Consider the following 15,345-nt stretch of genomic DNA (forward strand, 5'->3'; position numbering starts at 1 on the left):
GTGAGATTTGGGTCTTTTCCATTTTCCTGATGAGCCTTCCAGGTGCTTTCCCATTAGTGATCACTGGGCTTGTTCTCTCGAAATCTCTTGGTAGGGTACTTTCTCACCTGTGCTCCTCTGGCCCTTCTTCTGAGTTTTCGTTTTCATAGCATCCCTATTGTGTGTCTGCCATCCTGACTGGAGCATGAGCTCCCCAAGAATAAAAGCCATGTCTTACTCATCGCAGGATCCCAGCCCCTAGCACAATACATAGCACATAGTATCTACCATCTATCAAAAGTAACAGATTTTTCTAGTCAATACAAAAAACAAAACAGTGAGTTAGCTAACAGGCAAACTGATTTTTTCCATTTTCATCCAAGCGAAACCTCACACAGATGATCTCACTCCTTATTCCCTCCTCCTTCCCTGCTTTTTCTCTTTACTGCTTTCTAACATTATATGCTTATTTTATTTTCTGTCTTTTCTTATTAGAATATAAATTCCAGGAGGACAGGAATTTTTTTTTTAATATTTTGTTCACTGTTGTGTCCAGAGAGTCTAAAACAGTGCTTTTTATAGAGTAGACCCTAAATAAATAAATAAACAGTTTCAATATCCACAAATAGAGCCTTAATACAGTATCTCTAGGGAAGAAACAGAAAAATATTGCTTTATGTACTTTGGGGGTGCTGGTGGCATAGTGGGTTAAGTGCTATGTCTGCTAACCAAAGGGCTGGCAGTTTGAATCTGCTAGGCGCTCCTTGGAAACTCTATGGGGCAGTTCTACTCTGTCCTGTAGGGTCGCTATGAGTCGGAATCGACTCGACAGCACTGGGTTTACCGTTCCTAAGGTTTTAGAGGGCTCGTTTTCATCGAAATTTATATGGATTATTTCCTGAAGCTTCAAAGTGAAATGTGCAGTTAAAAAGAATTAAATAGGTAGTTGTAATAAATGTGTAACACCTCATTTTTAGGTTGGCAGGTTTATAACAAGGAATATTTATTGAGTGTCTACATGGTACCAGGGCCATGTGTACAATGAGTACCTGGTCCCTGACCTCAAAAAACTTAAATGAGGATAGAGAGACAAATGTTATGATAGTGCTAGCACAGGGTACCATGCCATACACGGGAGACACGCCTAACCTGGGGCGGTCAGTGGGTCTCGCACGTGATGTCAAGGAAGGTTTCCTAGAATAATTGACATCTGTGTTGATTTCTCAAGGACAGATAGGAATTCGCAGAGAGATGGTAGGGAAGAACAGGTCTCTGCCCTTTAGAAACTATGCCCTTTAGCAACCAGCCCTAATACAGTGTGTTTTAAGAGAGATGCGGTCAAAGTTCTCATTGAGCATAGATGAAAAGAGATTGGTGACTTTCGAGAAAATAGAGAAAGCATCCCAGGGAAGTGAAACTTGAACTAGGTGTTGAAAGATGGTTAGGAATGGGCTAGGCAGAAGAAGCAGTATACAGAAGAATGAACTTGAGAGAGTTGGCGTTAGTGGATTTTCAGGGAGTTCTGAATAGATAAACCATAGGTAGGATAGAAGTAATCAGAGATGTGGGTGGAAGTAGGCAAGGGCCAGATCTTAAAGGGCCTCATGTGCCATGCTAAGGACTTTGAGGTTTTTTCTAAGAAGAAGGAAATCGTGGTGACCTTTCTCACCACGGAGGTCTCTACTCATACCACATAGAAAGAAGAACACTAAGTGATTCAATTCAGCACTTTCACCTGAAAGAAAAAGACAAGTACATTGGAAAACATCAGAAGAAAAGAGATACTTAGGGATTGAGAAAAGAAATGGGAAGGCAGTGTCAAAGAGTTTTTCTCCTATAGCCTTGTGTCTTAGCTGTATATTTTTGTGTCCATTTGACAAGGAGGAGGCTAGTTGTGGGTTAAGTGACCAGTGAAGCTGAGTCAGAGTTTTCTAGGTTCTGATGGTCTCTGGTGTAGACTTTACCAGAGGCACACACTCCTGAGTATTGACGAGGCTATTTGAGGATTTCTCCATGGGTATGCATTGGGACTAATTTTGGTGACATTTGAGTAGATTAAAAGTTACCCAAGGTTTTTCTTCAAGCTGACATCCCAGATATCCCTTGGAGATATGGGACCAAGCAGAGCAAGTCAGTAACTTAAAAAAATAAAGGACAAATATATGTAATCTTGAAGATGGGCAGTAGATAAAAATGTGGTTTGTTATATGATTTCTACTTTTGTATGTCTAAAAATTTTTCATAGTATCAGTTTTTTCCTACATAGTTTGGTGTCCAAGAAACCCTGATAATAGCAATTCAAATGTGTTTTTAGCCCGATTAACTAAATTTTTCTTTCCTATAATCTTAAACATAATTATTTAAATGTATCAATTATATGACACTGTAAAATTGTGTCATTTATTTATAGACTATGCCAAGAATAATGCAATATAATATGTGGGATATGTTACAAGAAAGAGCACTGTTTGCAGCCCCTCAGAAAAGTAGAACAGGGTAGGGAGAGCAATTTATAAAACTGCTATTGTATATTAAACCTAGAACAAGTGACAGTGACCTTTTTTCCTTTTTAAGTGGCACTAATTTTCAGGAATGATATTTCTTTTGACCCTTAAATTCCTTAACAGACGTTATAAAAGGTACCCAACGTACCTTCCTGTTCTACAGAGGGCTATTGAGCAGTGGTATGGAGAGCCAGCATGTACAACCCCCATCTTAAAACTGATGGCAGAACTGATGCAAAACAGGTGAGCAGGGTGATTGGGGAGTGAAAAAAAAATCTACTGCTGGCTGCAGTCTCAAACGGTCATACTCTCCTGCCTATTTTGTGTATATTCAAGATTTAGCAAGAGCCTTGAGATGATCAATAAAAATAATAGAGAGATAAGGATTAGACCTTTTGGGAGAAAGAGGTGGAGTATGTTTAGGTCTATATGGGGACTGTGAGATCTTGGGGAAAAAAAAACTAAGTCTGCAGCTATCTTTACTTACAATATTCAAAGGCACAAAATGGGGGAAGGCAGCTATTTTAACTTTCTTTTTTTTTTTTTTTTTGCTTACCTGCGATTCTGTAGACTTTCAGAGCAGGGAAGTTTAGAGGTCTCTGAGTTGAGAGACCTCATTTTATGGATAGGAAACTGAGACCCAAAGCAATTCATGGCCACATAGTTTGTCCCAGGAATCGTAGAGATTGTCCCTGCTTCAGCATCTAATTTATGCTTCTTCCTCTGTGCCAAGATACATATATTTGGCTGATTTATGCACTCACAGTTTTCATTTAAATAGCAACTACAACCCTTGTCAGAAATTGCCTAGTTGACCTTATAATTTGCATAGACCAGCAGAGATTAAAATATTCTGCATGTAAATATTAACAAAGTTATAGCTAAAAGAGAAAAAATGCAAAAAGCTAGTTGGTTTTACCCCTTTAAAAAATGTCGCTGTGAATATGGCTTGGTACCAAATTACCTGTCACTTAGCCATTCTGTTTCATCAATTCCTCTTTGTAAACTGTGTGTTAGGAGCTATCCATACAGGAAGGAGTAGGGGTTGCAGCTCTAATATTTTCTCTGGTACTGAGTTTTTCACATCAGTAATTTATAATTTTTACTCTAAATCAAAAGGAGGAAAAAGATCTGACAAATGTAAGTATCATTCTTTTGAAAGCTATTAGTTTTAAAAAATCATTTTCATAAATACCTTAAATATTAATATTAATTTAAATATTAAAGGAAGGGTAGCTATGTATTTTATATCAAAATTTAGTCTGTGATTAAATTCTAATTTTTCCAATCAGGTAATTGATATTATGTTTTACTGATGTATAATTGTACTTAGTAAAAATCTGTTACCTCAGAAAATATCTTGTCTGTATTTCTCTAGAATGTAATGTGAATTATGTACATACATTTCTTTTCTTTAATCGGGAATCATATGCCATCAATAAGATGTTCATAGTAACATTTCTAATAAGTTATAATTGCACTTAACTCGAAAGCATTTTGGGACAAGCAACAATTTGGTCTATTTCTGGCAAATAGCACTTCAGCAAATGTGTTTGCTTTCTGGTATTTCTTTGCTATGACCTAGTTCCATGTTTTTGTCTAATCATTTTTAAAATATGCAGTTATTTCTTAGAAGTACAAGTGACAAGGCATATCAGCACCGATTAAAGCCAAAGTAATATTAAACAGGCAAATATTATGTCAGGGTGGTTCTTACCCGTTCTTGCCTGTTCTCCCCCCACCCCCTCCCCGGTCAGGAACCAGAGAAGTAGAATTATTCTTCTCAGAAAACTTCAGGGGTATATTTCTCTTTACTTGAGCTATGTGCAGTGGAAACTGTAGTTTATAATGTAATTTAATATGTTTGAAAAATGCTCAAAGTATCAGATGATTCATTATGCATGTGTGTAGTAAAAGAGTTCTGGTTTTCCTATCTGTCACTTTAGAATTTGTTTTAAAAAAATGTGTAATGGGTGCTGTAAAACCTGTTGCCACCGAGTCGATGCTGACTCATAGAGACCCTATAGGACAGAGTAGAACTGCCCCATAGAGTTTCCAAGGAGCACCTGGTGGATTCAAATTGCTGACCTTTTCGTTAATAGCCGTAGCACTTGACCACTACACCACCAGGGTTTCCAGTGGGTCCTGTAGGAGATCTCAGATGTAAATATGGAAGGAGTATGTGAGTTCTCATCCATATATGTGTCTCCCCAGGTATCTATATAAACTTATACATATTTGTTATTGTTACTATTATTTCATCAACCACTTTACATACATTTCAGTTAAAAGATGTACAAATCCTTCTAGCTCAGGGATCCCTAAGATCTGTGAGCCCTGTGAAACTGACTGTAAAGTATTTCTGTGTATATGTATTTTTATGTAGAGGGTCTATAGCTTCCATCAGCTTCTCAAGGGGGTCAATAACCCAAAAAGTTAAAAGCAACTTCTCTAGGTAGTAATGACTTAAAAATATCAATTCTCAGATGTACTCATTAGAATACCTTTTACAGGAAAAAAATTTTTCTCACCTAAAGACAGATACTGATGTGTTTTTATGTATTTTAAATGCAGTTATCTTGCCTTCCAATTTACAATTTATTGCTTCTATTTTTTTAATAAGAATGATATATGACTATGATTTTTTAGCGGAAGGCAGCACGACAGTCTAAAAAGAGCTCAAGTTTTTAATCTGACAAGCCTGTGTTTGAGCCCTGGCTCCTGCACTTACTAACTGTGTAACCTTGGACAAGTACTTCTGTAAATCCTCATTTCACGGAAATGAAATGAAGCTATAGACCCTCTACATAAAAAGTACGTATACACAGAATAATTCTCCCCTTATTAAGGTTGTTCTGAGAAATAAATATAACAAAAGTACCAGGCAAACACTAAATGTTCTGTTAAATGGTGGTGGTGGTAGTTTTTGATACTTTGAAATTATAGGTAGGAAAAAACTCAAGTCATATATGTGAGGCTTTCTTAAATGGTCTGCCATAATTAAATGAGAAAGGTTCAAAGAAGGAGCAAACCAACTAAATTTGAAAGGAGGTAGGAAAATGTCTGTGATGTAGGATGTCAGACATTATTTTGACAGGGGCTGTATCAGACAATGAATGAGTTCTTCAAATCAGCAAATAAATGAAAATAACTCCTTTAATTGGCCTAGTAGCTTTATAGTGAGAAAATGAACATACATATTTTATCAACACTTGTTGACTGGAATGGCACTTTAAAAAAGCGATAACTGTACTGCTGCTAGTTCTAATAAGTGAAAATGCTAGACATTTTAAGCCTGTATTTGGTTTCTTTATCTGCACATGCAGTCTAATTTTTGCTATATTTCTTAGATCTCAGCGCTTGAATTTTGATGTATCATCTCCGAATGGAATTCTTCTCTTCAGAGAAGCTAGTAAAATGATTTGCACTTACAGTGAGTATCCTTTTCCATATTTGTCTCTGTAATATAACTTTTATCTCTTTGGAGGAAAGAAAGATGTTAGTTATTTTATTCTTTTGAAACTTCATATCTGTATGAATTTGTGAAATGGGTAATAGGAGTGCAAAAAGCCAGGTAGCTATCATATTGGCATCAGGAAAAGTAAGCATCATGCCTTTGACTACAGAGCATGCCGGACCAACTTGATGAATTTATTTTGGATAAAATTTCAGTGTTCTTAAACAAAAGAAACACATTAGGTAGAATGTTGAAAACTTAGAGCATATTCAAAATTTTCCGAAGTTATATCATGTAGTTTGCTATCTTGGGTCAAGGACTGCTTAGCTGAGTATGTCACTAGCACTGAATTTTGGAAAAATATCCTTGTAAGGAGCAGTACCATATTTTTACACAGATAACGTGCACCTTTTACGCTAGCTTGCCAGCCGTGCCCTCCCCCCGTGAGGTATTTTCATTAAGCATACTATGGTAATTTTTTTTTTCTTTTTTTACAGCAGCATGTAAAAAAAAAATTGGCATAGCAGCATTAATGAAAATACCTCACGGGGGGAGGGCACAGCTGGCAAAGAAATGTAAAAATACAGTAAGTATTTTATCGTGGGGGCCTTTTGGGCACTGAACTCCTAGAAACAGAGTTCTACAGTAAAGATTGTCCTATTCAATTACAGTCTAAAATTTTTAGAACTTGGTTAGCAGTTTGGGCCTTAGGACTACCATAATCCCTAACACTTCCTAATTCTGACTGTTTCATTAATGAAATCTTCAGCTCTCTGAGGCCTTTATATAGCCAGGGAACGGAGATAGGGTAGATAAGAATCCTCTGTAATCAAATTGGGCACCCTGACTGACTGCTGACTGAGCTGGCCTCTGTACAGTGCACTTTGCCCCAAGAGAGGTTTCCCTGTGCTCTTTTTCTTTGTCTCCTTTTTTGCCTGTCTAGTCTCACTTTCTCAAATCAGCAGCCAATTCTAAGTAAATTTGGTCTCAAAAATTGCCTGTGATTTTCGTATTTCTTTCTGAGTACCTAGAAACAGATTTTATCAGGTTTTGTAAAGCTTCTTTAAGTGTGTGTGTGTTTGTGTGTGAGAACAACCATAAAAAGCCTATTACTTTTTTAAAAAGAATAAAAGGAGGTGTTTTAAGTTTTTACTTCAGTTCAAAACACATTCTGGGGCTCAGATCTGTATGCATTATAATCCTGTTTAAAATGTTTACTTTTAATTACACATTTGATTTGTAGAGTTCGAGATTGTAAGTATAGAGACTACAGAAAGCACCTGTTTAAGACAGCCAGATTGCTCTCCCTAATTTTCATCTGTACCAACGACTACATTACCACAACGTCTGCATCTGTTTGAAAATAGACACGTTAGAATGTTGTTAAGTAGAAATACTCTTCTTCCTAAAAGTAGAAATGGACCCCTTTTTAAATATTCTAAACAGTCTGCCTAACTTTCAGTGTATATCTAATTCCTTTCAATGTCTTATCATACTACTATATATGTCTAGACCTTTTTCCAAAAACAACATGGTATCTTAGAAAAAGGACAGGTTTTAGAGATTAATAGATATGAACTGGAGTCCTAGTACCAACTCTTACCAACTCAGTGACCTTCAGCTAAGACCCAATACATCTTTGTGCCTCGTTTTCTCATGTGTAAAATTAAGAATAATAAATACCTACTGATCTTCTGCCTACTTAAAATTAGGGGGATTAATTAAGCTGCTGAGTAAAGGACCTGGCACAGGGTCTGCCATGCAATAGTTACTTACAGAATATGCCTTTCCTTGATCCAAAGCATTTTTCTTGCATTCACTGAGCCAGCCTTCCTGAGACGTAGGTACACTGACCAGTGTCACTTTTTTGTTTGGTGGTACCTACTGCTTGGACCACACTGTCCTGCTTCCTTCTGCCTGTAACCAGTGCTGAGTTTCTATATCCATACATTTTAAAAGAAAATAATTCCCATCATGAAACAGTGCATATAGAAGAATATCTTGGTAAATGATAAAGCTTTAGCTATATAAATACTGTTAGATTACTGTTACCAATCACAGCAGTATCTGTTTTGCCCCTTTTTCTGAATCTAGTTTCTTTCACCAAATGTATTTTTTTTGTTTGGGGCTTATTCACTATTTCAATGGGATTGGTAAGAACAGTGACCTCTTTCTCTTCCATTATCACTGGATCTCTCAGACAGAATGTACGTCCAGCCAGTGACACCAAAAGGAATCTCACTGAACCACGCCAAATCTATGGGCTTCAAAGCCCATCCAGTCGCCAGTTAGGTTGTCTGACAGAGACAAAGCGTTGCAGCAAAACTTGAGACAGACAACTGTGAGGCTTACGTCGGAGGAGGAAGAAGAGACAGAAGGAGAAGAAAAAAAAGGGAAGAAGAGAAGGGAGGTGGAGTGGGGGAAGAGAAAACACCCTTATAGCATACTTGGGAATTGAAAACAGTAAGGAGTGTAAGGCTCTGCTCATAAATTTGGACAAGTAATAATGGTAGCTTCCATTTTTTTAATCAGCTAGTATTCGTCTGCTCCTATACTAAACCATTTTTTTTTAGTATTCGTCTGCTCCTATACTAAACCATTTAACTAACATACATTAGCCCTGCAAGGTTGGTATTATATTATCTGCCACTCAATAGTTCTGTGACCTTGATTAAGTTGCTAAGCCTCTCTGTTGCTTCAGTTTTCTGTTAAACAGAGAAAATAATACCTGCCTCATAAGATCATTGTGAAGATTCAATTAGGTAATGTAAAGCCCTTAGACCAGTTAGCTACTATGATTACCATTACAAAGAAATGAAACTCAGAGAGGTTAAGAGATTTCCCAGATATTACATAGTTAGCAAATAGCTGAATGGGAATTCAATTAGTCTTTCCATATTCCTTATTGCCTCTTGGGAGTTGCCACAGGAAGAGTGGATGTTCATGATGAACCACTGTTCTTTAAAATATGGTGACTTCTATCCCAAAACTTAAGGAAGATCAAAGGGTCAATGGAAAAATGCCTTTCAGCTGTGCCTGCAGTGACATTAACAAGTGCACTTTGCATTAAATAATAGGAAAGGGTCTTTCATCCTCTACTCATTCTTACCTTCTGTAACATTTTACTACCCATGCTTTTACCCCTGGAGATTCTAATATGCTCATTGGAGGGAGATTATGTGGGTACCATTCAGGAGTCTGGAACATGAGGTAGAGAGTGACTGGGAAGACACAGAAGAGCCAGCATTATTTATTTCTTCGGTAAGCCAAGGTGAAGGCAGGAGAAGTCCATGGAGGAAAGAGTCCAGAACATTCCGTGATCCCATCTGTCCCCATCCTCACTGGGTTTCTGCTCTGCTCACCTCTCATGGGCAGTATCTGGGTGGCCATTAATTTGGGTGATGCAGAGGGGGAAGGACTCATATCCAAATGCACCTAATTTGTTACGCATTTTGTGGAACACCTCCACCTTGCTGCTCTTTGAGAGTGGCAGAAAAATAATACTTGTGATATGCTGTTTTATTTATCTACATTCTGTCATGATATACTTTGATGTAAGTTTTTAATTTTGCTTCAGCTCTCAGCTGTTCTCTCCGTTACAGCTCAGGGTCAGCAATGAGGTTAGCCACAGTAGCACAAAACAATTTCCTGTTTGTACAGCCCAGGTAACATTTGGATGAGGATTAAATTTTACCACATTTTCTACTAGCCCAAGCCTATTATTTCTAATGAGTTTTAAATTGCTTCAAGAACATGTATTTCGAAACTTGGTGCTGTGTATGATCCATTCAGCCTGAGCAACTTAATAAAAGAAATTTCTTTCTTAAATTTTTCGTTAAAACGTTGCATGCAGTGTAATAAATGTTATTACTTTGGAAACCTACTTCTCAGTTTTAAGAACTGGTTGTTTTTTATGCTCAGTTTCCATTTGGCTAATCTTTTCTTCCCTTTGCCTCTGGGTACTGGTATCTTTAGTGACATCTGTTGGCTGAGGAGTGCACAGAAGGGCGACATAGCAATTGTTTTCATAAGACTGGCCAAAATGGAACTGCTTTTATTCCTTCTTTAAGTACCTGCCTTAAGAAAGCTCAATGTGTAAAAATCTAAACCTTGAAAATGGATAGACCAGGCTATAGTTACTCACCAAACATAAGAATTTACATCAGGATTCTTTTAAGCAGTATAAAGCATGCCCCAGGAGCATTTAAGCTATAACTTAATAATATGCATAAATTGGATTTGTAAAGTGTTGTACAAGCTGTTACTTGTTGTGACTTAGATAACAGGCCAGTGGTTTTCAGACTGGATAGCGCAGGGCTCCAGAGGTCTGTGAAAGTGCCATAGAAAGGCACTGGAGAAGGAGGGGACCTGCTGCCACTTCAACCAGAACCACCCAGCTATGTAGTTTTACTAGATGTGTTTGCAAAAGGGGTCAACTGGTGTAAAAAAAAAAAAAACTTAAGAGCTTTCAAATTACTGGCATATACTATTAAACCAAAAACCCAGTGCCATCGAGTCGATTCCTACTCATAGCGACCCTATAGGACAGAGTAGAACTGCCCCATAGAGTTTCCAAGGAGCACCTGGCGGATGTAAACTGCCAACCGCTTAGCTAACAGCCATAGCACTTAACCACTACTCCACCAGGGTTTCCAGGCATATACTATTAGAAGATGCATTATAAGAATAAAGGATTATGAGTGTATATTGTGTTAAAGTGATTACAGGAAGATGGCTGAAGAATGCATTGGTCTTGAAGTAAGTAGAGACTTAATAAAATGTCACCAAGAAATAACAGTTCTTGAAAACAGATTACCCAGAAGCCATAGATATGGCCTTAGATCTTATCAGAAACTTGCTTGGGAACATATAATGATAAAGTAGTAAAGTAATGCTTATAAAAGCTTTGTGAAGGCAGTGGCATGATCAACACCTAGAGGATCCTAAAACCAGGATTAGGTAGCTTACAAAGGCAAGGACTTGAAGAATTCATTTCACAGCCAATCTAAAGTGGTCAAGGGATTTTGGCATAAGCCAACTGGAAGGATGAAGTTTCCGTCAACTGGGATCAGGAAGGCTGCAGAAGGGTGTGGGGGGACTAGAACTTCTGTTTTGGTCGTTTTAAGCTTGAGAGGTTGGTTAGACATCCTAGGGAAGATGCTGGATTTACTGGTCTGGAGTTTGGAAGAGAGAGCTGGGCTAAAGAAACAAACCTGCAAGTTCTTGACCCTTGTATATAGTATTTAAAGCCATGAAACTAGGTAAGATCACTAAGGAGGGGGTGAATGTAAATACAGAAGAAGATGTAGGTTTAAGCCCTGGGGTACCCTAGTGTTAGGAGATAAGGGAGAAGAAGAGGAATCAGCAAAGAAGACTGAGAAGGGAACACTGAAATTCCCATGCTCTCCTAGGCCAGGAGAGTGTGGTGTCCTAGAAGACAAGGAAGAAGAGGCAGTCAGATTTGTCTAAAGCTGCCAATGAATCAAGTAAGATGAGGATTGAGAGTCACCCATTACTCTCATTACTGACCATTTAACAACAAGGAGGTTATTGGTAACCTTGAAAAGAGCAGTTGCAATGGAGTGGGTTTAAAAAAGAATCAGAGAAGAAGAAATGAAGACAGTGAATATATGCAATTCTTCTAAGTAGTTTTGTTACAAAAGGGAGTACTATCTAGCAGGGAAAGTAGGGTCAAAAGAAGGTTTTATAATGGAAGAAATAATAGTATGATCTAAAAGAGAGGAGGAAAAAAAGTGATTGCATGGGAGAGGAAAGGGGAGATTGTTGGTGCTTTGTCCTTAAGCAGGTAAGAAGAGATAGGATCTAGATGAACATGTTGAAGAATTGGCCTTTATAGAAGACAGTGTGTATGTGAGCACAAATGCTAATAGATAGGATGGCATAGTAGTGAAAGTCTCTTTTAAGAATATATTCCCACAAGTGAATTGACACATTTTTAAAAGATTTTTAATAAATATTACCAAATTACCCTCTGGAAAGTTACACTAATTTACATTCCTTACAATTTGCTTCATTTCCCACATCCTTATCAACACTACATTGTTTATATTCCTATCCAGCCCTCATAGCTTAGATTCTGTCCCAAACCAGGGACCTTGAATGGTTTGCAGAGAGGCATTCCTGAAGTAAAGAAATGTCAGCAGCTTCCAGTTCTCTTCCCATAACTGTTCTGAAGATGAATGAAGACATTAAACCTATGGAGCTGTCACCTAAATATCAAATTTACTTTCATTTTTTAGAGATTAAAAGGAAGAAAGAAAAGGTAAATCGCTGTAGTGGATTGCTTTGTAAGTCAGGAGATAACATTGTTCATACTCTTAGTTCCTCCTGGTACAAGATGCCACTATAGTAAAACCTGCAAAAGCCAGAACCTGTGTAAGGCAGAAACCTGTCAGAGAAGGAAAACTCAAACATTTTCCACTGATAGAGAGCAACAGAAAAGTGGTAAGACTGTACCCTGTCAAGGGCATAAAACTTGTGAGACCCAGAAAAACAAGGCAGTCCTGTCAAGTTCTGGCCCTCCCAGGTTTCACTGTATAGTACAAGAATTTAATAACCAAAATAAATATAAAACTTTGACAACTTAACAACAAAACGACAACCCAGTCATAAAGTGGGCAAAGGACTTGGATAAACATTTCACCAAAGAGGACATTCACATGGCCACCACCCAAATACATGAAAAGATGCTCAGCACCATTAGCCATCAGAGAGATGCAAATCAAAACCACAGTGAGATACCATTTCACTCCCATTGGGATGGCTATGGGTTTTTTTTTTTTTTTAAAGGGAACCCTCCTGGGGTAATGGTTGAGAGCTACAGCTGCTAACCAAAAGATAGGCAGTTCGAATCCATAGGCGCTCCTTGGAAACTCTATGGGGCAGTTCTTCTCTGTCCTGTAGGGTCACTATGAGTCAGAATCAACTCAACAGCAACAGGTTTTTTGTTTTTTTTTTTTTTTTGCTTTTAGGATGGCTAAGATTAAAAAAAAAAAAACAACTGAAAATAACAAATGTTGGTGAAGATGTGGGGAAATTGGAACCCTAACCCATTGCTGGTAGGAATGCAAAATGGTACAGCTGTTGTGAAAACAGTGTGATAGTTCCTAAAAAAACTGAAAATAGAACTAACGTATGACCCAGTGATTCCACTCCTTTAGGTATATACCTAAACGACTCAAAAACAGATTCAGAAACTTGTATACCAGTGTTCACTGCAGCAGTCTTCACAATAGCCAAAAGGTAGAAACAACCTAAATGTTCATCAGATGAATAAACAAAATGTGGTATGTACATACAATAGAATAGCACTCAGCCAGTAGGACAAATGAAGTCTTGATACATGCTACAATGTGGATGGAGCTGGTAGATATTAGGCTGAGTAAAATAAGTCAATCATAAAAGGACAAATATTGTATGACATCACTTATATAAAGGAGCCCTGATGGCACGGTGGTTAAAGCCATCAACTGCTAACCAAAGGGTTGGAGGTTTGAAACTACCAGCAGCTCTGGGGGAGAAAGATGTGGCATTCTGCTTCCATAGAGACTTACAGCCTTGGAAACCCTATAAGGTTGCTATGAGTCGGAATCGACTCAACAGCAGTGGATTTGTTTTTTTTCGGGGGGGAGGAGGTCACATATATAGGCAAATGTATAGAGAACAAAGTTTATTAGTGGTTACCAGGGGCAGGAGGGAGGAGAAAGGGAGTGGGATTTAATGGTGATGGAAATATCCCATTGATTAAGAGTAGGGTTGCAGAGCTGATTATTGTAATTGCTGTCAATAAGTTGTACACCTATAAAAAGTTGAATTGGTAAAAGTTGTGTAATAGACACATTTACAATGACAAAAAGAGTAGCTGCTGAGGCTGTTTATGTACAGCCAAAGACCTCATGGAATTTGGTTTCTTGGTTTGGCAGTTTAGGGTCACGGTTACATGGGGCATCCCAGTTAGTTGACCTAATAACATGTGTAGTGCTTCTGTTCTACCTCCTAGTATGTTGTGTAGTGCGTGGGATCTTAAAAGCTTGCAAGCAGCCAACCAAGGCACAACAGTTGGTCTCTATTCCCTGGAGCAACAGAGGAAGACTAGTCAGGAATAGGAGGAGGATATGGAATATGCAGCTAATTGCCTTCATGAACAATTGCCTCCTTTGCATGAGACCAGAAGAACTGGATGGTGCCTGGCTACAATTATTGAACATTTTGATCAAAGATTCCATAGAAGAATCCTGATTGAAAGGAAGGAAATGCAGAAAAGAATTTCAAATTCATGTGGATTCTAGACTTTCTGGAGCAGTGGAGGGTAGATGAATCCCTGAAACTATTGCCCTGAGATAATCTTTAAACCTTAAACCAAAAATACCCTCTGAAGTCTTCTTAAAACCAAACAGTGTTTTAGCTGAACTAACTAGTAAAAAAAGGTCTGCCTTGAGAATTGTGCTTTTTGAAGAACTATCCATATGAGATCAAACTGACAACGGCAACTCAAAAGATTAGATAGGAACCTTAGGGGGCAGTGAGTTTATGTTAATGAGGGAGGAACAACTCAGAAAAGGAGGGTGAGAATGGTTGCACAACTCAAAGAATGTAATCAGTGTCACTAAATTGTACATGTAGAAACTTAAATTGGTGTGTTTTGCTGTATATATTCTCAACAACAAAATAAATAAAATATTTTAAATCGCAAAAAAAAGTATTAAACATCCTACTGTTGCAATGTCATAATGGTATAATAATTACTATTCTAATTAATATGGATGTGTCTGACATAGCTTGAAAGACAAAACATGCCTGCCAAACTACAACTTCAATATAGAGATCAAAGCTGTGATTCTACATGATTAATCCTTTTTGATGACACATTTTCCAGTCCTTGCAATCAGATGTTTTTCCCTATCTGTTCTTGGTCGGTCATCTTTTAATGCAGAATATAGGACTTTTACGTCCCCCATAGGACATCAGCACAAAAAGGCCCCAAAAGAGCACAGTCTACTCTCTCTGACCCTGGCCTCTCCAACAAACCAAAAACGTGTAACCGCCATCCCCCTCCTAAAATAACCATCATACATAAGTAGTGCTATTCTTTCCTGGGAAAGGAGATAGCGGAAATGACTACCTTGGTTTAAATTGAATTTTCGGTAAAGATAGAAATAGCAGTTGAGAACTGACCTATCCTGCAGTATCCTACTTTCTTAGACCTCTCCTGCAGTACCATGCCTGTGCACTGATCTTCCTAGAATATACTCCTCCTTCTCCGAGTCAACCTGGGAAATGCAATTGATCCCTTAGGAGTCATCTGTCCTGTGAAACCTTTCCCCACTGCCCTCCTGCCCAAGAAGAGTTAGTCTCTTAACATCTTGACACAACCTGTCTGGTAAC

The 15,345-nt window shown here is 38.1% G+C and overlaps 1 protein-coding gene across 3 annotated transcripts in view; it reads left to right on the forward strand.

Annotated features, from left to right (window-relative positions):
- RANBP17 (RAN binding protein 17) overlaps nucleotides 1-15,345 on the forward strand; it is a 384,409-nt gene that overhangs the window by 319,368 nt on the left and 49,696 nt on the right. For all 3 annotated transcript variants that reach the window (XM_049874299.1, XM_049874300.1, XM_049874301.1), the window contains 2 exons: nucleotides 2,619-2,726; nucleotides 5,834-5,916. In XM_049874299.1, the coding sequence (XP_049730256.1) occupies nucleotides 2,619-2,726; nucleotides 5,834-5,916 (191 nt within the window). The remainder of the gene's footprint in view (nucleotides 1-2,618; nucleotides 2,727-5,833; nucleotides 5,917-15,345) is intronic.

The sequence above is a fragment of the Elephas maximus genome, chromosome 2 (assembly GCF_024166365.1).
Source record: "Elephas maximus indicus isolate mEleMax1 chromosome 2, mEleMax1 primary haplotype, whole genome shotgun sequence".
Taxonomy (NCBI): domain Eukaryota; kingdom Metazoa; phylum Chordata; class Mammalia; order Proboscidea; family Elephantidae; genus Elephas; species Elephas maximus.